The sequence below is a fragment of the Megalops cyprinoides genome, chromosome 11 (assembly GCF_013368585.1).
Source record: "Megalops cyprinoides isolate fMegCyp1 chromosome 11, fMegCyp1.pri, whole genome shotgun sequence".
Lineage (NCBI taxonomy): Eukaryota > Metazoa > Chordata > Actinopteri > Elopiformes > Megalopidae > Megalops > Megalops cyprinoides.
In genome coordinates, this window is record NC_050593.1 from 22,531,020 (window position 1) to 22,557,602 (window position 26,583).

A 26,583-nucleotide genomic window follows, 5' to 3' on the forward strand; every position below is an offset into this window, starting at 1 on the left:
TAAGGTGTGGTTCTTTGAAGCACTTGCAATTTTCTACTGCTTTGTGAACTGGTTAAACTATGGTTGCATAATTTGCCCATCAGCAAGAAGACTGAGTCATTGTTTTAGGGGGAGGCAGAGCTTATGGAAGGTAGTAATTACTCCCGTCAGAATGACAGTGGTAAGGATGGGGAGGGTGTTTCAAATGACAGCGAGGAGGATGCTATGCTACAGCTAGCCTGGTGGTGGAAGGGTAGACAAGGGCCATTAAATCCCTTCTTATCATCCTAGAGTGTGGGTGCTACAGTGGTGGCCAGTCCTGGTGTGCATGAACATGCAGGCGTGTGGCTAAATTCTGCAGGCTAGAGTTCGATTGCAGCTCACAGATAAGAGCACAAATGAGACAGAGATCCAGAGCCAGGAGACACATCAGCAAGAAAAACGCTGCCAACTCTTGCCTATTTACTCTAAAAATTTTGGACAAGCAAGCAGCACCACTCTCCTGCCGCATGCTTTCTACTGGATTCTTCTAAATCAGCTTTAAGACTCACAAACGTGTAAGATTACAATGTAGAGTGCCACTCTGCTCAACTGGTCAGATATCCACTGACTGAGAACACAAATGCATTCTGTCCAACACTGCATCATCCTAACCATATTAGTAATCATCTGTTTTCATCAACTCTTACTACAACCTCCTAGACTGAGAGAATAAACAGATTAGTAACAGCATCCTTTTAAAGCAGTTGTATCCTAAGTGGCCTAATTGCCGACTGGAACGAGCCTTAAAGCAGACATACTGACACAAGCATGATAGACTGACACAGGCCATATCATCAGAATATACAGGGCTGAGTGCTTGCAGGCATAGGCTGGATGGCAGAATGTTGTGCCCTGACTGTTGGAAAAGTCTCTGCTCCTGGCTTGCATCAGGCATATGGAGGATCCCCAGATTATAGCAATGCACAATAGAGCCTGTGTCCAGCATCCCCAGGTTTGCCAGCTACCCTCCCCCTCAAAGTGCACAAAAGCTGGGGAGATAAGCAATCCCTGCCCACTCTTTGTGTGTGTGTCTGTGACTGGATACATCAGAGGAGTTTCCACAGGTACAGCTGCCTTAATCACCACCTCCGCAATCAGCGGGTTCAGACAAGAGACGAGCATTCCCCATTCATGTCCAGTGGAATCTGCTGGTAGCAGAACCAAGTATAGAAACTTGATCATCAATTCAAATTAAGCATATGTTTTTTGCATAACAGCATCACAAAGTACAGCGTTGTTGCTTTTTGTTGGGCTCACAGGCACAAGTTACATTAACATGTTCCCACTGTGCTGTGTTCCATGCAGCAAGGCTGACGCTGAGAGGACAGAGGGAGTGAGGGAAGGGGTGAGAGGGGCAGCAGGGACAGGACTCACACCTTGAGCATAGTCCCCACTCCCACAGGTCCTCAATCCAATCAGAAGAGGATTAGGTGGATATCATCTGCGTATCACTGAAGTGTAAAACAGAACACTGATTTAAACAAGACAAGCAGCTCCGCTTAATTCAATAAGAGCAATCGTTAGCTGTCACTGTGCTTCACTCCATTGATGTTATCAGTGCTTTCTCAGCCTGACTCAGGCACCTGGACTGCAGTCCACAGATCCAGATGGTCGGCTAACTGGGCTCTGGCTACCACTAGAGCCGCCTTCTTGCTCAGACCAGCACGCAACCAGCAAGTGAGCAATCACTTTTTTGAAGACTAAACCCATTCGTGACATGAATCTTCCAGTCTAGTTTCTTATACTAGTTCTGATTAGACTATACTTCAGCATGGCTGGGGCTTCTGATGCATGTGCACATCATCCTAGTATACCTCAGCCAGGCTTAGGCCAGTGTCTGCGGGATCAGTTTCCAGTATGACACCTGATTGGTGGCCAAAGCATGCCGGGAGGAAGTGGGTGCATTTTTTTTTGTGACTTTTTGTTGCAAAGAGCTATCAGGATGTTTTGGTTTTGCACATACCACCCATGAATAAACAGTGCTGTAGAGAAAGGTTTTGCTGTTTATTCATTGCTTTACCATGTGGTACTATTAGAAACATTTCCAAGATACAGCAGTTATTCTAGTTCCTGAATGCCATTGGTGTGCATTTTCACATGGTTGGGAAAGGGCTGTTCATTAAAGATTGTGAAGTTAATTACCTCATGTTACCATTCAGGTTCCTCAAACATATTGATTGTTGAGGTAAGTTCAAATGCAAATTACATGTTTTTTTAGTCACTTCTAACTTCACAAGAATTAACAAACTAATAAATAAAACACCTGTCAGATGTATGAAACAATCTGTAGATGAGCAGTAGCATAATTATTTTGCTACTTTCAGCTTTCACATTTTGGTCATTTTCATGCTAGCTTCATGCTAGCATGGTCAACAGTAAATCATATATCAAATCAAAACTTTAAATTTACAAGCACTGTCACTGTCTTAAAAGCTAGCATACAGGAGAAATGTGAGGAACAACTGACCTCTGTTTCTACAGTATAACTTGAAGTTCAATATATAGGCACACTATCTTTCTGAATGACCCAAGCCAACCTGGTACCATCTACCTACACCTGAATGGGGCCAATAAGAAGAAGACATGATATTCACTCTGAACCTGCACAGCAGGAAGTTGACTCCAACTCATGGGAAAATGGTTTGTATGCACACATGTGATGGGTTGTAAACAAGGGCACATGGCTTACATTAGTCCCTCTTCTCTCCCCAACCAATAGGTTTCTCGTTGTCTGTAGCTAGCAATATCCACAGTATCTCCTAAAGCATGTGCATGTTGTTATATGCATTGTAATCAGAGTTCTCGCTGATGTTATATTAAGAATCACAAAACAAGTAGTTCGCTACATAGTTGCGTTTAGGTATATTAGTCCAGTGACTGAGTTAACCTGTCAATATTTTCATATATATATAACATTACAGTACTTTCCAGAGGTTGTTCTGTGACTGCACAGGCCTCAAAATAAATGACACATCAATTCAAAAGTTTTGGCTAAAGCTCTAAGGAGGTAATGATTCAGTGGCAGCATTTGTCTTGCCAGTGAGGTTTTTATGTCTCTAGTCATTTTGCCATCATGGTTTATAACCTGCTGCACTTGGCTTGGATTCAGGTCTGCAGGCTGCAGAGGTGCTGCTGTGTCAGAGAGGGTGCAGCACAGTTTCAATGAGGTTCGCTCTTCTCTTGCTCCCCACCACACGCTTACAAGGCATGGGTCACCAGGTGGTTCGCTTGAGGAAAAAAGGAACAGAGAAAACGTTTGCTTGGATGCACCCAGCATTCTAAACCTGCTGACTGACTTTGTGGGTGCTTAGTATGTCCATGTAAACACTTTCCCTGTGGTTTTTTTTTTTTTTTCTTCGTCAGATAACCTGGCATTTGTTTCAAATTTTCACGAGAAAACATGAATAATTTTTGTGAAAGATAGTACCAAAAGACCTAGGTCTGTTCACAAAACATTATCTGTTTTATGAACAGACCTAGGTTCCATTTAAGCCAGATCCTTGACCAATAAAACTGGAAGTCAGCTGTCGCTCTCTCCATCTTTGTGACTCCCGACACAAAGTCCAGACTGCCACATGGTACCATGAGCAATGTTTGACTAGCTCGCTAATATCTCCATCAGATTCTCTGTTTCCATGGCTTAATCTTATCACCACCGATGAACCTGGGGAACAATTGTGTAATACTATACTTTGAATGCATTAAAACTAGGAAAGCTGATCTCTAATGGAATGGAAATGGGCTAGATGCATTCTAAATTAATCAAATAGTAATGGCATCATCAACAAACAATTTTGCTTTGCCTCTACTGTTTCAGAAAAGTGTGTTATTTACACTGAATATCATACTATTGCCTCAGTACAATGAATTGAATAGCCAATGAGAATTGAGAGAGGGATGGTGGGATAGTGAGAGCAACCTGAAGAGCTGAGAGTCTAGAAGAATATCAATGTCTGGCATCAACAAAGACAGGAATCTTTCAGTGCACAAGGAGCGGGCGACCAAGCTCTAATATCAATGCATAACATAAAACTGAGGGCTACTGTAGGCGTGAGCTAGCCACTGCTCGGAGCTGTCACTTTGCTTCGCGCCTTCGCTTTTGTTTTAAGGACATCTACAGACAAGCGCTAACAGTGAAGCTTTGCTTTGCATTCCCCAAGCAGCTCTGAATGTGTGAGAGCTGCCACCAGTGTGCGCAGCTGGGCCTCGGCACAGTGGGAGTGTTGTCTCCGTGCCTGTATCCACGGTGAGCCTCTTTCCATCCCCGGAGAGTCGTCAGGGGAGGACGGAGCCTCAGGTGCTCCACGACCATGGAGCTCTCCCACTGAAACCAAATGTTTTATTAACCAAGAGACAAGCTCTGCCACAGCAGGTTACAGAGCCTGGCACAGCCTGCACGGGGCATCTGCTAATGTGAATGGTGCCAGCATGGGCCTATACCATACTCAGGTGTCTCCGACCCAGGTGACACCCATAGAGAGATCCCTGTGGGTCTGGCCAGGTGGGCAAACTCAATGAATGTGCTGAGAGTGAGGATGACGCCAGCAACCGCAACTGAGTTATTCTCAGTCCAAATCCACACACCCATGCGCATGCTGATACTACAATAATACAGCAGAAATGATGAGGCTCCCTCTGTTACAATAGTAAGGACAGAATGTAAAGATGAGAGAGATTTTATGCCTTGCTAGCCAGCCCCTGATTTGAGTTGAGCTGTGGGGTCCTTCATGGGGGCTGGAGGTGTTACCGAAATACAGTATTTCCTCAACCGATGCTTCAGCTGTAGATTTTCCTCTCTCCCACTCTCCTGAGGCCATTAGCTAGATGAAGATATGGCTGGTGGTTGCCATGGAGTCAGCAACTCGGGGGGGAAAAAATGTCACCGCACACCCCTGCAGTCAGAGACACATGGCATCTGGGCTGCTGAGAGGAGGGGGGTGGGCTGTGGGCAGCAGCCCGGGGGGGGTGGCCCCTCTGACATGCCACACTGAGTAAACAGTGAGGCGGAACAGCACTCCGTAACCCGCCAGATCTGTGCTTATCAGAGGGCGGGGTTACCTTTTACAGCCTGGGGGAGGCACGCACCCCAGCCCGGACAGCAAGAGGCACGCGAGGGCACCGCAGCCGCGTGGGCGTGTCACCTGGCACCGCCACAGATAGAGCCGCCCGCGGATGGAGCAGATGGCTGAGAAGCTGGGCGTGGAGGAGGAGGCGAGCCGCTTCCCAGAGCGGCTGGCGTGAAGACAGGGCTGCCGTCAGAACGTAAACGAAGAGCGGGAGCTCAGTCCCAGAAGACCTGCCAGCCGCTGCGAGGCTTGTATAAGTAGGACTTATCAGGCACGGTGTGAGAAGTACACCCCTCCGTACTGCCCCAGCCAGAACACTGCATTGTATCACCAGACCTAATGTAGCAAAGCTTCTCTTCACTCTCTCCAGCAGGTCAGAGTTCAGCTGCTAAAGAGCCTTACACACACACTCTTGTAAATATTAAAGAAATGACATCACACCTGTATGCTTTTAGCATCTGGCAACAACTATGAGGGTTCTTACTAGCAGGAACAAAACTAAAGTAGGATTTGCTGAGCCCAAATGACAAAATGTGAACTAAATAGCCTGCACTACTTCAGTGAAGCCATGTATCAGCTCTGTCAACAGCTTGAACATGAACAGATACCAGTTCATCAGAAATAACATGGGTAACAAAAGGTTTTATAATTTAACATCAGCACCAGGAAAAACTCAAAGAGCACAAAATATCTTAGGCATTGGACAACTTTCTAATGTAGCACTGGGTCATAAATACAAACACATTCAAGACACAGTCCGCTAACATGCTCATCTGAAATACACGTTGATTGAAAACAGACAGTCCAAATTATGGAATAGTTTGTAATTCTGGGGCAGTGTAGAGTATTACTTGATACTGCAGCGATGAATGGGGAGTATTATTTACTCTCTTGGTTTTAGCAACCACTAATTAGCATCACAAAAGCCAGCCCTACCCACATCACTTCCCAGAACCAAAGCCACAACCCTTTAAATATAGACTTCTTAAATAATGCAATGGGGGGTGTGAAGTGGCTGTCAATTATTGAGTGGATCTTTTCTGAACAGAGGAAAGGAGTTTATTTATAGCGCTGTAGTCAAAGTGGAGCAGGCCAGGTAACATGTCACCCAGATGGATGATTTGAGAACACTGGTTTAGAGAGCCCCAAAAGACACTGCTGACTCTCATTTCACTTTCCTATGCAGGTTCATTTCATATGTTTCATGCAAGTTATTTGTACTTTGCGTCCTCTTTTTTTAACATCTGACAAGATAACAAATGTGTGATGTCACACCTATTTTTAGAAATAAAACACAAGAGTAACTGTATGCCAGAATTTATGAATTTGTATTTTTAATAAGCGTAAACAAGGAAAGAACTTTTAAATCAGGTGAACATTTAATATAAGAGGCTATGACACACTATGGCTACTACAGCCAAAATCTGAGTTTGTGCATCACAATAATAATAATAATAATAATAATAATAATGGTCTATTATTATTATTATTATTATTATTATTATTATTATTATTATTATTATTATTATTATCATTATTCAAAGCTTCAATCTCAACAGCTAGTTACAACTGTATGGCTATATTAATTTTAAAATAGTTTTTTAACCCCACTCCAAACTAAAAACCTACAACTGACATATCTTCTGGTAGTGAACTATCTTTAGAGCTACTTTGAAATTACATTTAGAAGATGTGGTTCCAATCAAAATGAAAGAGTATATATTGGTAACACGCCATTTAATCTAGATATGAAACCCGGTATTAAGGGACATTTTCTCAGTCTGTGTCCTCCCAATGTTACTCCATTCACTTTGCACAATAGCGTTGATGTGGGGAATTTACACACACAAAAAAATTAAATGGAACTGTTTTCCTTCAGCACAAGGAGAAGGCTGTGAAAATGCATAAACCGTCCAAAACGGGTCCATGTGCAGTTTGAATATACAGAACACATTGCTTGCCCGCAGATCTACTACACACAGCTGTTGCTTACCTTGCTCCTGATCTGGCCGGAGGTGGACACTTTCCTGATGAGTTTCTGTGGGCCTTCTTGTTCTCCTTCGCTATCGGAAGACTCGTCCACCGGACCTGGTCCTCCAACAGCCCCCATAACATGCTGGTGGATCCCCGAGCCTCCTATCCCTGCGGTAGCTGACGCTCCTTTCTCTGGCTCCTGGTGGGTGGAAGAGGCACACCACTCCGGGTTAGTCTTGGTGCGGTCAGCCGCTCCCTTCCTCTCCGGGACGCGAGAGCTGGACAGCGGCTGAAAAGCAGCTCTCTTCGCCGCCATCTTCCACTATCGGCTGTCACTGAGAGCGGTACACCTTCGCCTATTCTAAAACTTTACAGAAGCAACTGAACGGGCGCACAACTGCCATTTTTATGTACAATCCAGCCTCCTTTCAAATGTATTTATGGTTGCAGTCTGTATAGACTGAGACTTGAGTCTGCCTCCTCTGTCTCACCCATCGAAGACAGGAGGAAATCTCTGTAGCAAACCCTAGTGGTTAATCCGAGCGGAGTCTGACTCGAGGTGCTGTACAGCCGACTGTTGCCTACACGCCGGAGTTGCGTGGTTTATTTAATTGTGTATAAATGTTTCAAATGAAAGTACTCATAACAGTGAACACATGAAAACAACACAGCTTTGATACCGTGTTTACAAATGAAGGAAAGTGCGCTACAGTTGCAAGTTGCCGAAACTTGCAACATCAATTTGTGATCATTTCATTAAAATAAAGCGCAGTGAGTTTCATGTAACTGAGAGACAAGGATACATGCCGCGATTTTACGAAGGATGTCACAAAGTGTCTGCCCGAAAAACTGTTCTGAAAAAGGCTTTACGGAATTTAATCATCTTTCTGGTACAGGTAGAGTTTAGCCCCTAAACTGATACAATTAGAGTCTAATTACCCCCGAAAATATATTCAGCAAATGCAATTTACACTGTCATGTTATTATCAATTGCAAGTACTTTGTTTGGGGAATTAAAAGATTTTAACATGTGATAATCGAAGGGAATGTTCTGTAATTATGTTTATATGTTACAATTATGTGCACAATTGTTCAATGTGTATCAAAAGGAACAATATAATCATGGTGAAGCCACGTTTCTTTTCTCATTATTTCCTGACGACGAAAGGTGATTATAGTCAACACATAGTGTACAAGCTACATATTCAGAAACAACGGTTCATTGTGCATCATATTTTAACAGCGCAGGACGTGGTCTGGGCGGTGGCCAGGGAGCCAAACAATAGAATACTTATTTCAAATCTATCTTTTTTCCTGTGAAACGATGTACGCGCCTATAGCCTACTCTGAAATGATGTAACAGCGATATGGCAATGCTGTGGTTAATAGATACGTTTTATGTGGTAATGGTTAATTAGCTGTAGCTAGATAACTTCCTTCCTGTTTGCTTTGATAACGGCATTAATATTAACCTGAAGTGAAACAGAATGCAAATGAAAATATAGGCTATTTTATTATTATTACTATTTTAATATTTTGGTGATTTGGTGGTTAATTGTTATAATAATTGTTATAATGTCAAGAGTGTTACACTGAACAACAACTGAACCAATAGCACTCTTATACAACCTACTTAAGTTATGATATGTATGTTAGATTATTTCCGGTTGGAAATGTTTCATTATCGTACTATATGTATATAGTCTTATTGTAATAATCATGGAATTCTAATAATCACACAACGTTGTTCTTCACTACTTAAAATATCAATGATAGGCCTACTGTGTACAGAGGATTACAGAAATACTTGTATACTTTACCTGTACCTTCATCTAACTGTTTCACCTCTGTAGAGTTGGTTAAACAGTCAGGAAAGTGTACTTACACCCTGTTTAGGTATGCTCTCTACTGAAAAGTGGGACCGCTTTATTTTACACACAATCATCATCTAAACACAGAGTATCCTCGATAAATCTATAGCCTGTAAAATAAATGGATAACGGATCGTTTATCATGTTTTGATGCGTTTTATATTCCTTTAGATTGTCATTGCCAATGTAATTAACGTAATTATCAGCTGTTATATTTGTAATTGTTGTCTAGTTTTAAATGTATATAGATGTTTCCACAAATTTTCACAATACTTAACAAAAACTCACATCTATTCAATATTATATCACCATGGCAAAACTATAACAACTGCATACAATAGCCTATGTCTGACGCTGCCTGAGGATAACTGAATTCCAGTGTCAAAGCGCAGAGAGAAAGTTAAAAAGACTTTCAGTAGAACGTAATAATACTGACCAGTTCTTCCCACACGGGGCTTCGAGTATAGTGGTAGACATCTTCCATTGTCTCTATCCAATTTGTCAGTCTTCTTGTAAAAGATCGGCTGTGCAATAAGAAGAATTCGATGATAGTTACCGCTGCCTTCTAATCGTAAAATCGCGCATCTGGTTTGGCGTCCTCACACAGGTTGGTACTTATTTCGCTCTCGCTCCTTTTCACGTTGCTACCTCCGTGGCTCCACACGGGTCTTCCCAGAGCTGAGCTGAGCCGCCACGTGATAAATGTCAACCCGTATAAGGAGCAGAAGAGATGTCCATGACGTCACCCATTTGTAGAAATCCCACTATATTCTCGTTTATCAACTTTATCTTAGTTATTACTAACAGAATGATTAAGAACGTATGTTTTCCATTTCCAGTTATCTGTTACTGATGGTTCACAAGCAAGGTCATCATTCAGACAGAAAACACACAGATTATACTATTTCATTTAATACCTTGCCTTATCCTTCATTATATAACGGTATCCCCTTGTTTATGTCTAAAGAACATTTTACACATAAGAAGTGAACGGTTGAGAATGTAAAGTAAGTCATCATGTCTGTTCCGATTTTGTGTTTGTTCTGTGATTCTTCTCTTACAATGCTCCACTACAACGATTATCTCTGAGATTAACAATAGTCAGGTTGATGGAAATCGTATTTATCACCCTTTATATTACCTTCTCAGTGTTATACAGTGTCATTCGTCTTGATGACTAAAACCGTAATCTAGAATACGCATAAGCAGCAGGTCCACTTTACTTAGTGCTAACTATGGAATCCAGCAGTAAATATATTTGCCGGCTCCCAGGTACTCTCGTAGAAAGCAATACTATACTGTCATTGAAAGTAAAATCGTTACCTAGTGTTTGTTCATGGGTTGTATACTTTGGTTGTAAAATTTGGTTTGCTCATAAGAAATGAAAGATCATATCAATGGAAGCCTAGTCAGAAATGAAAACTGTAAAAGAAATATAGATAAATAAAAAAAAATCAGCTAATACGAACCGGACTGATACAATTATATATATATATATATATATATATATATATATATTTTTTTTTACAAACGTAAAAAGGTCTAATGGTTTCCTCTGCATATGAAAAAGAAACAGTTGTGTCCCAAGAGGGGACTTTTTATAACCTCTATTGTCTATGGTCTCACAGAATCAGAGGAGGCTTGTGATCTTAAAATTAGTGAAGCTAAAAATGTAGCCTACATTGAATTTACCTGAATCTGTTTTTTTTTTATTGTTTCGAATAATTAAAAACTGTACAATTAACTATGTAAATAAAGATCATCCATCAGAAGTTAGTGATTGCATCGTTTTAATTCGTTTAAAAATAATAATCATAAGGAGACTAGGTAGACTAGGTGTGACTAGGATTGCAGATTGGAAATAACTTTATACAGATCTTTTTGTTTTAATGCAAATTAGCATGTACAGAGCACAAAGGTTGCCAAGGCAATGCCACCACATTAGACCAATGAATAAAAAAATAAGTAGCTGCTTTTAACTTATTTCAAGCCCACGTGACACACAACATATAACGTATAACTCTATGAATGTTTATAAAGTGGCAGATATCATTCAGAGCACATAATATGTCAGACTGGAGGTGATTGTAAAACATCCACATGCAGTGGTAAAAGTGCCAGCATCAAATGCTTTGAAAACTTGCTTGCGTGGATTTTTTTCCCCACGACTCACTGATTTCTATAGCCCAATGAAATTCAACTAAACATTTTGTATTTGGCTGGCATTTGTCCATTGGTTTACGTTTTTAAATTAAGGAGTGATTGTTTTCCCTCCTCTCATTTACATTAAGTTCATACAGGGATAATCACATAATGGATAATCCGTTTTTCTTCTTGTTGACCGTGTCTCATGACATAGGCTACGTCCTAAGAAATGTAGAGAGTAAGGTAAATGCAACTGGTGAAAGTAGTCGGAACGTAAATTACAGCCGTGTATTTTTGTTTCTGTGACGGAATAATTTGTTACCGGACATTCTTGGTCCGGCGTTTATTATCGTCCCCCGATGAAAGGGGGTTGTCGGCAAGTATGAAACCTACATGATGAAACACAGTTAAATAATGGTTGTATTTTAATATTTAGCATCCTGATTTCTATGAGATCAGAATCAAATCATGCAGTCGCGGATTCTGTACCAAGGCACAGCCGCTGCTGTCGCTGCTAGAAGACTTAAAAATATTTTGGGACCTGTCATGGGAAAAGGAGGCTGGACATGGAAAGCACATGAGGTCAAACTTCTTAACACCTCTTCAGGTAAAGCTCTTAAACTGTACGAGCATCAGCTGGACTAGATAGTAAGCATGCTATAGCGTAAGATCTTTCAGCCTTCTGGCATAAAAACTGGTTAGCCACGTCGTCAGTGTATAAAGTTAGCTAGGTTAGTTAGCCAGCTAGCTTGCTGGCGTAGGTTGTACCTTTGCTCATAGATTTACACCTTGGAGGCCCCTAGCTGTAAAGATAGTGTAATGATTTGAAGATGTGTCAGGCAATGCCTGGTAATATCAGTGTGTATGTCAGAAACGTCTCAGTTTTGTTAATGATCACTTCTAAGTGGCTAGCTAACCATGTAGTTAACAGTAGACAGTTATAATCGAAATAGGCTCCGTCGTATCGCTTCTTTAGGCAATGATTGTGCAGCTAGCTGGCTATCTATGTGCCTATTCTGATATTAACAAACAGGCCATACATGTTCGAATGCCATAAGAAAACATAAAAGATATCGACCTCATTATCATTTTAAACTGAAATTTTAGCACACACTAGCAAACTACAACAAAATGGTTTGCACTTCTGAACTCCAATGACCGTGCCCTCAAGTCAAGGGGTCAAAGGTATCACAGTTGCCAGAATCTGTCACGCTATTTTAAGATTGTCATGTCTTCACCCCGACTGCAATAAAAGAATTAATTTGATATTGATTTTAAGTTGTTGAGTGGAGATGCGAAGTCTTTCTGTAATTTATTGGGAAAAAAAAATAAATAAATAAGAAACAGGTCATTTTTGGACCTTTGAGCTCAAATGCCTAACCTTGAATATGTGGTCTCTCCGGCCCAGAAGTTCTTCTTAACCCGTTTCTAGCAATGGCAAATATTTGTGGAAATTTTAGATGCTAATTGGTGAAATTGGTGTCATGTGGAATGGCTCAATATGCCCTTTGCCTCATCTAATGACTGGCAATTAGCAAAAAGTTAAAGTGTCTAAAAAGTGTCTTAAAGTAGGAAAGAACATGTGTGTTTTTCTGTTACCCCAGGTGATACAGTAAAAATAGGGGAAATGTCATTCCAACTGAAAACGCCTCGAAATCCAGAACTTGTGCCAGTCAAACACAGTAAGTCCCACTCAATGGTATGTAAGAGAACTGCACTAAGTGTTACTCAGGTTGAATTGAACACATGAAATGACCATCTTATTCTTTTGTGTCTTTGTGGTTGCATCTATCCTCTGCTGTTAATAAAAAGTACTGTAGAGTACTGCTCGACTCTCCTGCGGGCCCAAAAGGTTGTCTTTTGTGAAACCATGCTGATATGTTTTTCCTTGCTCTGACAGTGACAGGGTCCCTGCCCCAAACTGTGGCCCAGCATCTACGCTGGATTATGCAGAAAGACCTCCTGGGCCAGGATGTGTTCCTAATTGGGCCCCCTGGACCACTCCGTCGTTCCATTGCCATGCAATATCTGGTAAAAGAGCACATTTGTGACATATTGTGAGGAACCAGCTGAACGAATGTCAGGAGGGGGTACTGAAATTGTATGAAAGCAATATCTTGAGTGTCAGAGACCAAAAAAACGAGTATCAGAGCGGTTTGATTGCACGTCCCACAGGAGCTGACAAAGCGGGAAGTGGAGTACGTAGCTCTGTCCCGGGACACCACTGAGACAGACCTCAAGCAGCGCAGAGAGATTCGAGCAGGAACCGCCTTCTACATCGACCAGGCAAGTGGAAACTGCGTGCCACTTCGCTCAGTAAGGCTGTCTATGAGAGCTGATTTTCCTCTTCACTTGCAGTCAGCACTGTGCAGAGGATGTGTGATGTGCTGGTGTGAATCTGCTGTTTTTTTCCTAGAGATCAGTGTCAAGATTCTTAGAAAGTGATAAAATATTCTTGTTTTGTCCTGAACTGAAATAATTACCAAAGAAGACAGACAATATCAACTTGTGTTGTGATCCATATGAACCACTGTAGTACATGCATTATCCATCATGTGTGAATGAAGTCAGCAAGATGGGTTCTAATTTAACTGTGTGGTAAATGAAAACGGATGGCCTGTGAAGATCACTCAAATGCATTCTCATGCCCGAAAGCAGCAAATAATAATAATCTTCATTGTGCTTCATTGTGTTTAGATCTCAGTCAAGCAGCTATTTCAGGAATGATGCAGGATGGAATGTGGTACACTCACTTCATGTTTCATGATACTTTCCCCTGTTAAGCACAGCCTTGAGTAGATGGTGCAAGAGTATAAATTAGGCAGAATGGTGGGCGTTTTGCTTTTCTTTTCACACACAATAAGTACTCTTCTACTATTGGCCCAGATGTGTCTTATAGGCCCAGAAGACCATTAAGAGGAGTGTGTGCATCGCATACAAAGAGGAATAAACACATCTTTCTCATGTGCTTACCTGTGTACCATTTTTTGAGCAAGCAGGCCAGCCTTGTTCAGACAGCCTCTATTTGATTAATGACAACTATATGTTTAATTGAAATAAATGTCTACAGCTCAACCGTAATTTTATAAAGAAGGCTCGCTTATCACGGGTTCATCTCCTATTGTCGAAAGCTATCAGGATCCAAGCGCAGGTTTGGCTGTGTGAGTTGTGGAATGCACAGAAGGATAGGTAAGATGTCCAATTAAAAAATATCTGGATATTACCACTATTCGAAAGCATGAAGGAGCCATTTTACCCTTATGCTTCATGGTCATTATGAGCTGGGTATTGACAGCTCACTAGTTTGTGCCACATGAACACTGCATTAAAATGACAATTTAAGATTTATAATTGGAAGTGAATTAGCAAATTACAGCTATTGGTTGGAATGCTTTGTAATGTCGTTCATTTTACATGGAAGTAATGAGCTGAGGAAATAAGCATAACAGATGTTTCCTAAGCTCCTTTCATGATACACAGAGGTCAATGCACAGGTGTATTATACAGGGGGTATGTGGGACCAATACTTCAATTTCTAAATCAATGAGTCTTGCATGTGTTAGTTCTCTGGTATTACCAGTGGCAAAAATATTTTTCATTTCTCAGGGTCAGTGCCAATTTTCAAACACAACAGTGCTGCCATCCCTGTAATAATATCTGGGAGGCTCTATTGTACTGCATTCCTACTCCTCTTCTTGTGCCATGTGCCAGTTTTTTTAATAAGAGTTGTGCACATACTGTGATTGGAACTGAACTGTGGTCTTTTTCTGAGAGTTTTACTTCCAATGGGGAAAATGGCCTTTGTTGGTGCGAGAGCGTCTTGCCCTAGTCTTAATTAATGCATATTATTTGGGCCTTATTACTGCCTGCTGCATGTTTGTAACCCTGAGACCCAAACATTGCTATTAGCCTGTTTGCTATTGCTCACTACTGATGATGGAAATGAAAGCACTCTAATTCACTGCTTTTTTGGGAAAGCTTTGGGTTGATTATAGTGTAATCTTAAAAAGAAACAGAAGCCATCTTTTTTAAACATAATACCCAGATGACAAATGTATCCATGGAAATGATTACAGGATTGCTGTGCTTCTTGCAGATTGTGCTAATTAATGCAGGGAATGGCATATGGTCTTTCAGTGTTTCTTTTCAGTTGGCTGTGACTAACCAAAGCATTATAGTAATGAATTGCCCCCTATGGATTTTGTGTAATTCATTTTTAATTGACAGCTGCATTGTGCAGAGAGGCTTACTTGGGACTGGAGAGCTCGCCATAATTTTTGTATCATGTACCACATTGCGTTGCATCCAGCTGAGCTGTGGGTTTCAATAATGCAACAATGGAACGAGCATGAACACTATTCACAACAGTAAGAGATAGGCAGAAGAGAACTGGATGGTGGTTTAAAATGGACTGTGTCAATTGCAGGTTAAACATGGTATTTCTAGCATTGCTCTCACACTGGACAGTAGGTTGTGGATTCAAATCCTGACTGACTGTTACTGCTACCTCTACCCTTGAGCAACAGTTTCCTCCATGACAAAAAGTAGCATATATGAGTTCTCTATACATATGTTCTCCAGCTTTTGCAGTAAGGAAAACCATGAAATGTGCCTCCAGCAAGTGTCAGCTACACAGACATTAAGGTAATAAAGGAAGGATAAATTAATGGGGCATGTGAGTGAAGTCACGACTCTCTGGTGTTTATACTGGATGTCCTGTGGGTTTCAGAATGTTACTTTTGAGAGCCGCTTGAGGCTCCCCTCCTGGAGAGGCCACCAGCATGGGGGTGGGGGGGGTGGGGTTGGGGGGAGTTACCTGCTGGCAGCGTTTGGGGTGGCAGTGGCAGTGGGAGTGGGAGGGGCTTGTTAACTGCATTGGACTACTCCAGAGGGACATGTGCCCATTTGGAGACCCACATTCTCAGCTATGTGTGTCGGCGCTAACAGCAAGGCAGTCAGAGGTTCTTTTTTTTTTTTTTTTATAAATGTGTATTGCAGCTCCATGTCTCCCATGTTTGAAAAAGGATTATTCACAGGGTGGTCATAAAGTCCTAGTCTATTTCTGTGTTTATTGCAGCATAAATGTATAATATTAATTTCATATGTCCAAGAATGAACTCACCAAACTCTTTTGTTTTTAGTAAAGTACTACATGGGCTCCTTCTGTATAAAATCATAGATGCTATTGACCTTTCCATATGCATAATATCAGTAACATTTTGAACCTTTATTCTGCAAATGTATGACTATGATGTGCTAAGTTAAATCTGAGGGTCTGGGGGAAATTCTCCATAAGACTTCTTCACAGGTGCAAGGTCACCACCTCTATTCTCCCCTGGATAGTCAATTTCTTAAATATGAAGTAAGATATGAATTAAATTAAGTATTCACACTCGTAATTTTTGAAGAATTCTAATAGCTTGGGACTTTAGGACTTTGTTTATGATGTCAGTATTGTTCCAAGGGTTTTTTCATTTCACAAATGAGAACTGACAACACGCTACAAAACATTTAAAAATAAAAAATGCACTTTGTTGCACATTAGATGCACTTTGTACATATACATTTTAAGCCCTTAGTATGATATCAAATATAACCTTAATTAAACAAAAAAAAGTAACATTTAAGTTTCAGGAACACATTTTTGTACATTGCCATTACAGAGTGGCCTTTTTCTCCAGGTTTTAATGAGGTGGTTATATTTGTATGAAGGTGCATTTCTGCCATTTTAAACAATGTGTGAGCCTGAATGTGGCGTTAGCAGAAACTGATTAAATTTGGACTCCTATGCTGTCAGAATTGTCCCAAACAGTACAGACATGCAACTGAGATGAAGTAGTGATCATGCACCATCAGGCCTGCACACAAGGCTCAGCTGGCTAAGTATAGCATTGCATAAGGAGTCAAAGAGTCCTTCCAAACTGGGGGATGTGTTGGCCATTGCCCTCATTTGCTGTACCAGCTAACTCCAGCTGAATGAGGGACAGAATCAGAAAAAAATGTTTCCTGTCTGATTCCTGCCATATTCTGCTTTCAGACTGTAAAAAAAAATCAACATTTTTTTAGTCCAGTGGTAAGCCTGCTCCACCACTGAAATAAAATGGAGATTGAGAATGGATTTAGAAGAGAAACAGATTTAGGTTCACCGTTTCATGGACAGATTCACAGTGGTTCTTATTTGTGGTTTTCACAAGTCGTACCACTCCAGCGTCACTGACATTAAGCAAAATTATGTGATTATAGCCTCCACAATAAAAATGCATTTATAGTTAAATTTAGAGCATCTGGGTATACTTTTATAGGAATTCTTCCCACAGATTCAGGCATATATTTTCATGCAAACCTAATTACATGGCGACTTGCTTTGTGGTCGCCTGACTAGTTTAGAATTTCCTCTGTTTGACGTCAGTGCTGTTTGATTTTTACACACATGTTTGTACGGTTGTGTCTTCATAACAGAGTACATTGAATAAGAATCCCACGTTTGGTCAGGCTAAGAAATAGATGAAACAAAAATAGAAATGAAATATTTGATGCTGTGAATGGGATATTTTTGAAGGTTTTATAAACATATGAAGCAGAATAGTTTAGCTAAGACTTATTTCTTGAACAAACTATTAGGAAAAATGGCAACTATTTGCCTGGACAGCCTGTCTGACTAAAATAAAATTCCACAAGGATCATGATGAGCACAGGTTAGCTCAGAAAAGCAAAGCAGCAAACAAAAAAGCATTTCATTATTCTTCCGATCACAGCTGACATAGAAAATTCACAGTTGATAATATTTTCGTCATATCGATGAAACTTCAGAAGACATAATTCTTCTCAGCATGTTTAATTAGAGCATCACTCTTTGTAATACTTCTTGCTTTGGGTTGTAAATGGGTGCTTTCTTGTGAGTCATATCTTTTTAAATGAGCACAAATGCAATAATGGGAATCCTTTAAGTGTTGCCCCACAGTGTTCAGTAGACAGGATTTTGGATAGGGACTGGTAACAGGTTTGTGTACAGTGGTAATAACAAGTGTTCAAATTGTGTGGTGTTTAATGGCGGTGACAGCGAGTGGTTGGTTAACGGCGCTGTCCCCCCCCCCAGTGCGCGGTGAGAGCTGCGACCCAGGGCCGGATTCTCATCCTGGAGGGGCTGGAGAAGGCAGAGCGTAACGTCCTGCCGGTGCTCAACAACCTGCTGGAGAACCGGGAGATGCAGCTGGAGGATGGCCGTTTCCTCATGTCTGCTCAACGCTACGACAAACTGCTGGAGGTGGGTGTGCACAGAAGGTTTTGCCCACTCCTGGCTCTAGTGTGGCACAGTGGTTTCTGTTATAACGGATCTCTCAGTGACTTGATCCTAGATCCTGATCCTTGCCTGAGCTATATCCAAATGTAGATTATCCCATTGCAGTAGATCCTATTACCTGTCAGCATTCATAATGAAGTCATATTTAGCTTGGTTACAACTGAATCTAGGAGGCACTGTGTTATTCATGCATGTGTTTGTGTTTGTGTCTGTGTATCTGTGTGCGTGTCTGTGTGTCTGTGTGTTTGCACGCATGTGGAACATAGGAGCATACAAAGGAGGAACTGGATGCCTGGAAGATCGTGCGGGTGAGTGAGGACTTCCGGGTCATTGCTCTGGGGCTGCCCGTCCCGAGGTACAAAGGAAACCCCCTGGACCCGCCCCTGCGCTCCCGATTCCAGGCCAGAGATGTCTTCTACCTGCCCTTTAAGGTCAGCTCTCCCGTTTCTGAGAGGTCTCCGCACAGCACTGGAGTCTCATTCTCTTATTCATTTTCTTTCCAAAGCAACTGTCTTTGTTATGGATGTTTCTTTTCTTTTTGGTGTCAGGATCAGCTTGAACTTCTGTACAGCATTGGGCCAAATGTCGCAGCTGAGAGGTAAGGAGAATTTCTCCCAGCAGTATATATACTCTTTTCCCACTCAAACAGCAGCATTAGTGGCCATATAAGATCCCATCTTAATTTACTGGATCATTCATTTAGTTCACTTCCATACAGCACGTGTGGAGTAATAGAGGATGGCAGCCCTTCTGTTTTTGGGTGTATCAGGGTGAAATTTGAGACTGGGAATGTGTGAGAGAGTGGTGTGAGTTGATTGGTTTTCAGGGTTGTCATTCAGCTGTTTTCCAATCAGAGTGTCCCAGCTCCTGTCCTTTGCCACCACCCTTTGCTCCCAAGAGTCTGCTGGCCTAGGACTACCTGACTTCCCTGTGGACAGTCTGCCTGCAGCTCTCAAAGTCCTGGTGAGTGGGTGATGGATCAGGAACCATGTGGACAGCCATTATAGTATGCCCATAGTTTTGCTCAGTTTGCATTTTTGCATGTGTCCGGTTTTTTTCCCCACTCTGTCCCATCACATTATTGTTTGATTTCATACAACTGGTTCCCATCTTTGTGCAGAAGCTATTTGAATTTGCTATGCAAGTGAAGAGAATGTCTTTTCATTGTGGAGTTCTCATTAAAGACTCTGCGTATCTCCGTAGGACCTGTTCCCCATGCTCTCCTCTCAGCAGCTGGTTCAGAGGCTGTACCCATATGAGGCCATGCTGGGCAAGGAGGGCCGCACTGCTGTGGAGAACACGCTGAAGGTAAGCCAATCATAAACAGAGTTGAGTACTTGTACTACGCAGTACTTTTGCTCCACCTTCCTAAAACCAATTTCCAAACCATTTCATTAAGATATTTCTTTTTAAAAGAAGAAAATTATTCTTGTGTTGTAGAAAAGTGTGACTGATTTAGAAAGTTGTTCTACTGAAACATATAACATTGGTCTTATCCAGGGTATGTACATATGAGGATGTAATAAAAACCCATAGGTCAGTGTTGCTGTGACTGTCATAAACCAGTCAGGAAAGTGTGTGGTGACCTTGCCTTGCATTCTCACCAGCTGCATGGACTGCTTCATCACTCAGGCTTGAGCGCCTCCCTCATGATCCTTAGAGCTGTGTCATTTGCTATAGGCAGTGATTTGAACACTTGTTATAACAGCGTGGGAGCAGGCCACAAGTTCACTGTAGTGAGGACTGGTTCAGCTAACATTAGCTACTTAAAAAAATGCTTAATAATATGTGATCGGTCCTGGGTAATGAATCGCAAACCAGCTGATGTGATTTGCCAAATAAACTCAGTTTTGCATGTGTTATTTCGTAGGGCCTAACAGCACAGGCACAGTGTGGTTCCTGAAGGAATGCCGTTACAGCTGATGCATTGCTGAAGTCTGTGGTTTTTCCTCTGTTAGCGGTTCGAGCTCCGCGATTCAGTAAGGCACCCGTCCTCCATGGCAGTCACGAAGGTGGAGGCCCTCAGTGGAGACCGGCAGGGACGGGCTGCTGTCACCATCCATGTTGCCGATAAGGACGTCACATTTGAGGTCAGGCTCCATCATGCTTTTGTCACAACACTAGCATTGACTGTCTCAGCCTTCAGATTAGGGACAGATGACCAGACGTATGCAAACAGTGAGTTTCTCTCTCAAAGAGTGCTATAAGGCCTTCTTTATACAGCTTAAGCATGTATCCCGGAAAATAACATGCTTTGAAGATAATTTTTTGCGCATGATTACACTTTGTTTGAACGTCCCTGTGGGCCAAAGATGAGGCATTAAGAGAAACAGCATAGTATGGATTGATGCCACAACCTTCAGAAGCCTGTATTTGATGAGAAATCCAGTACTGATTCTTAATAGTGAAGGCTGCAGTGTGTCTCTGTTCCTCTAAAGATAGTGCTTCCCCTCTCTCCTCCCTCACAGGTCCCAGCTGGAACCCGGCCCCCTCGCCCCCCCTCCAGCAGCCCCAACTTCATCAGCACCACCACCCACACCCGTCTGCTGGCCGAGATGATGCAGTCCCACCTGGTCAAAGACATGTGCTTGATGGGAGCCAAGGTACAAGTGGAACAAACACTCCACGCCATACATATGGTGCCCCCAATTGTTTTTCCTGAAAAACCACATTCATAGGATAGCACAAACTAGAGGGCAGGGCATTGGCTTTGTCATTGATGATGGCAGGCAAACCTTTTGTTTTATTTTCATAGATTAGACATTTAACCTCACAGAGTTATCCTGTGTAATCCGTGATGTGTCTGACTGATAACAACTACTAAAATCTCATCGTTGTAAATAATCTACTAACTACTATAGCTTGTTTATACACGCATTGTTACATTGCAGGAATATTCTTTCAGGCTGGGACAAATATGAAATTACTATTCAAAAAAGATAAATACACTTATTATGTACACTATTATATTACTCCCAACATAAAGATGAAGCAAACAGCTTCACAAACCTGTTGAAGGTTTATAAATCTTTGTCATTGGAGCATTATGACTGTGTGCAATTATTTATGTGTATCATGATACCCAGTACATATAAAATTCTTTGGATGTGCCTGTAGAAGTTGTGTTTACAAGTGTGAGATTCTTATTCAGTTTGTCTGTGGATTATGTATTCCCAATGCCATGTATGAAGACTTCATTTCTGTAGCCTCAGAGCCTTTTTTAAAGTCTGGTGTTGTTTACGCTACCAAATGATCTGGAACTGATTTGTATCCCATATGGTCTTTTCAGGGGTGTGGCAAGTCTGTGATTGCTAGAGAGTTTGCAGAGATGCTGGGGTATAGCATCGAACCCATAATGTTGTACCAGGTAATGACACCTTTGCTGATTTCTACTGTTTTGACACCAACTTTGCATTATAATTTCAAAAGATTAGCAAGTGCAGTTAAATAACTAAGATTTACAATTGACATTCCCCAGTAGCAAAGGCTGCTGATCATTAACTGTCACAGAGAAAAAGAAAGAATACTTGACTTTGTCTATGTAAGTGTTCAGGATTTAAATGCATTAAAGTGTTCTGAGTATAAAAATAAATGCAGGCTGAAGCCCTTGTTTGATGTTTCCAAATGCAGATGTTAATACAGTACTAGAAAAAAAACACTTACAATCAGAAGACATTGCTTTTTTGTGACCATTTGTTTTTGTTGTGTTTGTCAATTTAAAAAAATTACAGTACATTTGCAATGGAGTTATTCAACAGAACACAGAAACTGTAGTAGGTATTTTGCCAGAACATGCCAGAAAACAAAATGATAATACAGATGAGAAGATGCTGCTTTATAAACACATCCTGCCCCTTCCCTCTAATATTTGGGTTAAACATCTGGGCTTGGGTCCTGTGGAGAGCAGTCAGTGTGTCTCGTAATCACATCAGGATAGAGTCATTTGCATTCAAAAAGGTGAGCTCGTGGAGCACCATTACTCAACTTCCCTGGAGACTGACCTGACAAACAGCCGGCCACAGCATCTTTCAAACAACATTATTGCATTGAACTTTGGTTAGTCCTGGTTTGGAGGGTGGCTGTATTGCTTCACAGGGCTTTATAATTTACAAGTTGCTGCCAGGGATTGGATAATACCAAAGGTTACTTTGTCCCTCCCTCATAAGTTTACCATATAAGTTGATATGCAGTGGCTTTGAGTGGTCTAAATGATGGAGATGGTATTTATCTGTGCTCTGATGTGTGGTTGTTGATTAAAAGAGATAGAGAGAGCCTTGTGTTTGAGCAGCGTCTCTAGAGTCAGGCTGTTTTTTGTCTTCTGTGCTTGCTTGTTATCATTTACAGTTTACTTTAAAGTACCAGTTGTCAACAAGTAGCAAATGACTCTGTAATCTTAGATGTACTTACGTACATTACTGTTATATTTGGAAGGGGATCAGTTCAGCATTATCATATATTTAGTATTATTAAGTCTGAATCTTTATGCTTTCAAAAAAACTGTTGATTTTTTTATTTGTACCTTTTGTACAGCTGAATTCTTGTAGCAGATTTTTATGCTCAAACTCAATAAACCAAATGCCAAAAGCAGTCAGACAAAATTCATGAATAGTTATGGATTGGCGTAAATGCGTAATATATGCGATCTCTGTGACCTATGGGACGTCATCCTCGTTTGGAGTTGGGTTGGGTGTGTAGCAAACCGTGGGGCCGGAAGGCATCAAAAAAGGGGTTTACAGTGAAACAGCCAGATTTGTTTGTGCTAAAAGCCATGACCAGGGATCAGCTGATCTCACCAACTAGCACAGAAAAATGTGTCTTATACAGACTTTTCACCTCAGCAGCACTGCAGCTGCACACATTGTTTACAGAGCAGCGTTTCTGTATGCTGACAGAAACCAAACCTCTGGCAGAGATGCGATTGGCCTTAGCCACAGCAATAAGGGCAAAGGTCTTGTGCTATGAAGTCATTGGAGAAGGATACATTTCTGTCTTTCCACCAATGAAAATGCAGGAGGAGGAGGCAGAGGAGGAGCCTTAGCCTGTTGATCTGACAGTTCATGATTTTCGTCACAGCAGTGGGACTGCCCAGAGCGTTGCAGAAAGCAGGAAGGAATCTTTTCAGTCCAGAAAACATCCTTAAATAGAAGTTCTTTCATCTGAACATTTACGTGTTGGTACATTCTATTTTGGTTACATGAGTCTCATGCGTTATTTCTTTTCACCGTGGCTCTGAAAATACTGTGTCTTTTATGTTGAGTAACTTAGAGAATGTTTTTCTAATAGTTTAGTTACCTGTTAGAAGAAGTCATTTTCTATACTTGAAATTCTACAGAGTATTTTGTCATGTATTTTATACCCTTTTCAGGCGAGTTTGCCTTTGGTTGCAATAAAAGGGGTCCCCATAATGATTTCATAGTTGTTAAAAAAGCCTCAAATGGAAAAATTGAAACCTGACACAGCTTCTGTTTGCTCTTGTGGCATATTCCCCCATAATCACATATTTTCACAACATAAGTTTAAAAGTAGGAAATGAGTAAATAAATTGCTCAAAGTTTTGGCTAAAAATACTAAAAAAAAAAAAAAAAGTTTTTGAACATGGTCTCCAGATCAGAGTTAGACAGGCTTGTAAATTTGGGATCACAGCCACCACTGAAGTTGTAAAGAGAGGACAGCTGGAATGGAAAGATCACCAGAATGTCCTGGTTTCTAGAGTACGTCTTCCTGGTGGTGGAGACCTCTCTTTTGAGGAAACGTCAGCCGCTGGATGCTGGACTTGTGTGCATTAGCCACAAGGTCAGTGCCAGCGGGGCGTCTGCGTTTCATCAGGGCTCATGTTTTGAAGCACTTTTAAACAGACTGTTATGAGCTGCTGAAAGAGGAGTGTAAATATTGGTGGAGGTTCAGGTAGTAAAACTTGAGCCCATGTGTGTGTGTGTGTGTGTGTGTGTGTGTGTATTTGTGTGTGTGTGTGTGTGTGTGTGTGTGTGTGTGTGTGTTTTTGTGTGTGTGTGTGTGTGTGTGTGTGTGTGTGTGTCTGTGTGTGTGTGTGTTTTTGTGTGTGTGTGTGTGTGTGTGTGTGTGTGTGTGTGTGTGTGTGTGCGCACGCGTGGGAATGCATGGAATGTGCAGACGGCTGTTGATTTAGCAGCAGGAAAAGGAAGCATCTTGTGCATGAGGCTGCACAGCGGGTGAGAGGTCGTATTATTCTGGGAACTGAGGAATGTGCAATGCCGTTCATCCACTGTGGCTTCCATACCACCATCTTTATCACTTTCTGTGTTTTATGAGTGTTCATGAGAAATAAAGTTGTATCAAATAAAACCCACGTTGAGCACTTGCACTGAATGTTTTTTTTTTTTTTTTTTTTACTTGTTGCCCTGTTTCTTCACGCCACGGCACGACACGACACAATTCCAGTCCTGTGCAGGAGCAATTAAGCCAGTTTTCCAACTCTCTTTAAACCACTATCATTGTCAAATCTGGGGAGGGAATCTAAACTGGCTCATTTGAAACAATGATCAGTTGAAAGAGATAATTATCTAACTGACAGGAGTGAAAGCATATGCGCTGTGAGGATCTGCTGTGTGAGGGTTCAGTAGTGCACATTTTCGCAGTGTAGTGACATTCCAGGTTCATAATCTGTAGTACTGCAAGTGATGAATTAATAGCATATGCTGACAGTAAATATTGAATATTGAAGTCAACCCTGATTTTTCTGAGATTATAGCATAAGGTTTTTGAAAGCCAGTAAAAAAAAAACAAAAATGCTGGAAACAGAACTGGTTCATGGTTCCCATCACAACGCTCCTGACTTTGTCCTGAAGTGACCTGTGTTCAGGTCTCGCTTCTGTGGTGACACGTCTGTGTGACACGCAGCGGCGCATTCCGTGCTGTCAGGCGGTGACGGCGTGTTGCTTTTTTGTTCACAGGACATGACAGCGCGAGACCTGCTCCAGCAGAGGTACACCTTGCCCAATGGGGACACGGCCTGGAGGGCGTCCCCGCTGGTCACCGCCGCGCAGGAGGGCAAGCTGGTCCTGCTGGACGGTATCCACCGGGTCAACCTGGGCACCCTAGCCGTGCTCTCCAGGTCAGCCAGTGCGCAGAGATAACCACGCTCATGCCTGTTGACGGTCAGTCGTGGGAGTTTATGAAGGTGAAGTGCTTAATGGGTTCTGTCTGGCAGGTTAATCCATGACAGAGAGCTGGCTCTCTATGACGGGACCCGGCTGCTGAGATCAGACCGGTACCAGGCCCTGAAAGAGGAGCTACAACTGTCTGACCAAGACCTACAGCAGAGGTACATCCCCACATAATGAGTAGCCTTTTACAACTCGGTGACCTAATTCAGTTATGGTCTAAGGGGCAAATTACTGTACACCAGCATGATGTGCAGGCCATGTTGTCCTGGTGATCAAACATGTCCTATTTTTTTTTAAGCATTCCTGCAGAGCTTTGTGCAGAAATGGCCCCTAGTAAAAAATGGAACTATGAGGACACATAAGGAAATATGTTTTTGATTTGTCAACAAGCATGGGCATATATCACAAAATATGTCAACTGCTGCCTCTTCAGTGGAATTTTAGTGCTCTAGTTTTTTTACCTTGTTTTATTAACTGCCTTCATGCTGTGTGTAAGAAAATGGCAGATTTACTAGTATACACAGTATATTCTGAATATATTTAAAACATATTCATAAGATGAAAATAATACAGAAAATATGAGATTTTATTTTTCAAAATACATGATTTAATAGTTTTTTAACCAGAAAAAAATTACCCAGTACAGACATTTTTCTGTTATCTTATGGTTTTTGTGCCCATTTACTCAAGGGTCTGAATAAATATGACGGGCACTGTATTGTGCATATGTAGGTGCGTAAGCGTCTTAAAAAGGTCATTTAATGGTTTTTAACATAAACTGCTTACAGTCAGGGAGCGGTACCCTCTGCAGTTATAAAAGCACAGTGCTTCTGATGTGGTGTTCTGGGAGAGTGTGCGATTTGCCCCTGATTGTGCAGCTGAGGGTATGAGGCAGAGAGGCTGCTCCACAGGTGAGAAATGTGAAACCAGTGCCAACGCCTGGCTGCAGCTCGCGGGAACACTGTGTATGTGCTACGCTTTGGGCTGCATTATTTCCCCATGTATTTTTACCCCTCCTCGTGATCATACCAAAAGAGCTCAACTCACACCAATGAAACAAACAC

General features: G+C 41.7%; 2 protein-coding genes across 6 annotated transcripts in view; one reads left to right on the forward strand and one right to left on the reverse strand.

Moving 5' to 3' along the window:
• dgkh (diacylglycerol kinase, eta) overlaps window positions 1-9,581 on the reverse strand; it is a 56,395-nt gene extending 46,814 nt beyond the window's left edge. For 2 of the 5 annotated variants that reach the window (XM_036540035.1, XM_036540033.1), the window contains exon 1: window positions 7,081-7,506. In XM_036540035.1, the coding sequence (XP_036395928.1) occupies window positions 7,081-7,377 (297 nt within the window). In that variant the 5' untranslated portion in view covers window positions 7,378-7,506. Of the gene's footprint in view, window positions 1-7,080; window positions 7,509-9,368 lie in introns of those variants that run through there. The other 3 variants (XM_036540032.1, XM_036540031.1, XM_036540034.1) reach the window with 3 other exon arrangements.
• A 1,859-nt stretch (window positions 9,582-11,440) lies between these two features.
• Window positions 11,441-26,583, forward strand: part of vwa8 (von Willebrand factor A domain containing 8) — a 76,680-nt gene continuing 61,537 nt past the window's right edge. The window contains exons 1-14 of the mRNA XM_036540908.1: window positions 11,441-11,684; window positions 12,682-12,759; window positions 12,978-13,108; window positions 13,253-13,363; window positions 18,174-18,341; window positions 18,644-18,808; window positions 18,926-18,975; window positions 19,232-19,340; window positions 19,581-19,685; window positions 20,336-20,467; window positions 20,846-20,980; window positions 21,667-21,744; window positions 25,307-25,467; window positions 25,564-25,677. Of these exons, the coding sequence (XP_036396801.1) occupies window positions 11,546-11,684; window positions 12,682-12,759; window positions 12,978-13,108; window positions 13,253-13,363; window positions 18,174-18,341; window positions 18,644-18,808; window positions 18,926-18,975; window positions 19,232-19,340; window positions 19,581-19,685; window positions 20,336-20,467; window positions 20,846-20,980; window positions 21,667-21,744; window positions 25,307-25,467; window positions 25,564-25,677 (1,676 nt within the window). The 5' untranslated portion in view covers window positions 11,441-11,545. The remainder of the gene's footprint in view (window positions 11,685-12,681; window positions 12,760-12,977; window positions 13,109-13,252; window positions 13,364-18,173; window positions 18,342-18,643; window positions 18,809-18,925; window positions 18,976-19,231; window positions 19,341-19,580; window positions 19,686-20,335; window positions 20,468-20,845; window positions 20,981-21,666; window positions 21,745-25,306; window positions 25,468-25,563; window positions 25,678-26,583) is intronic.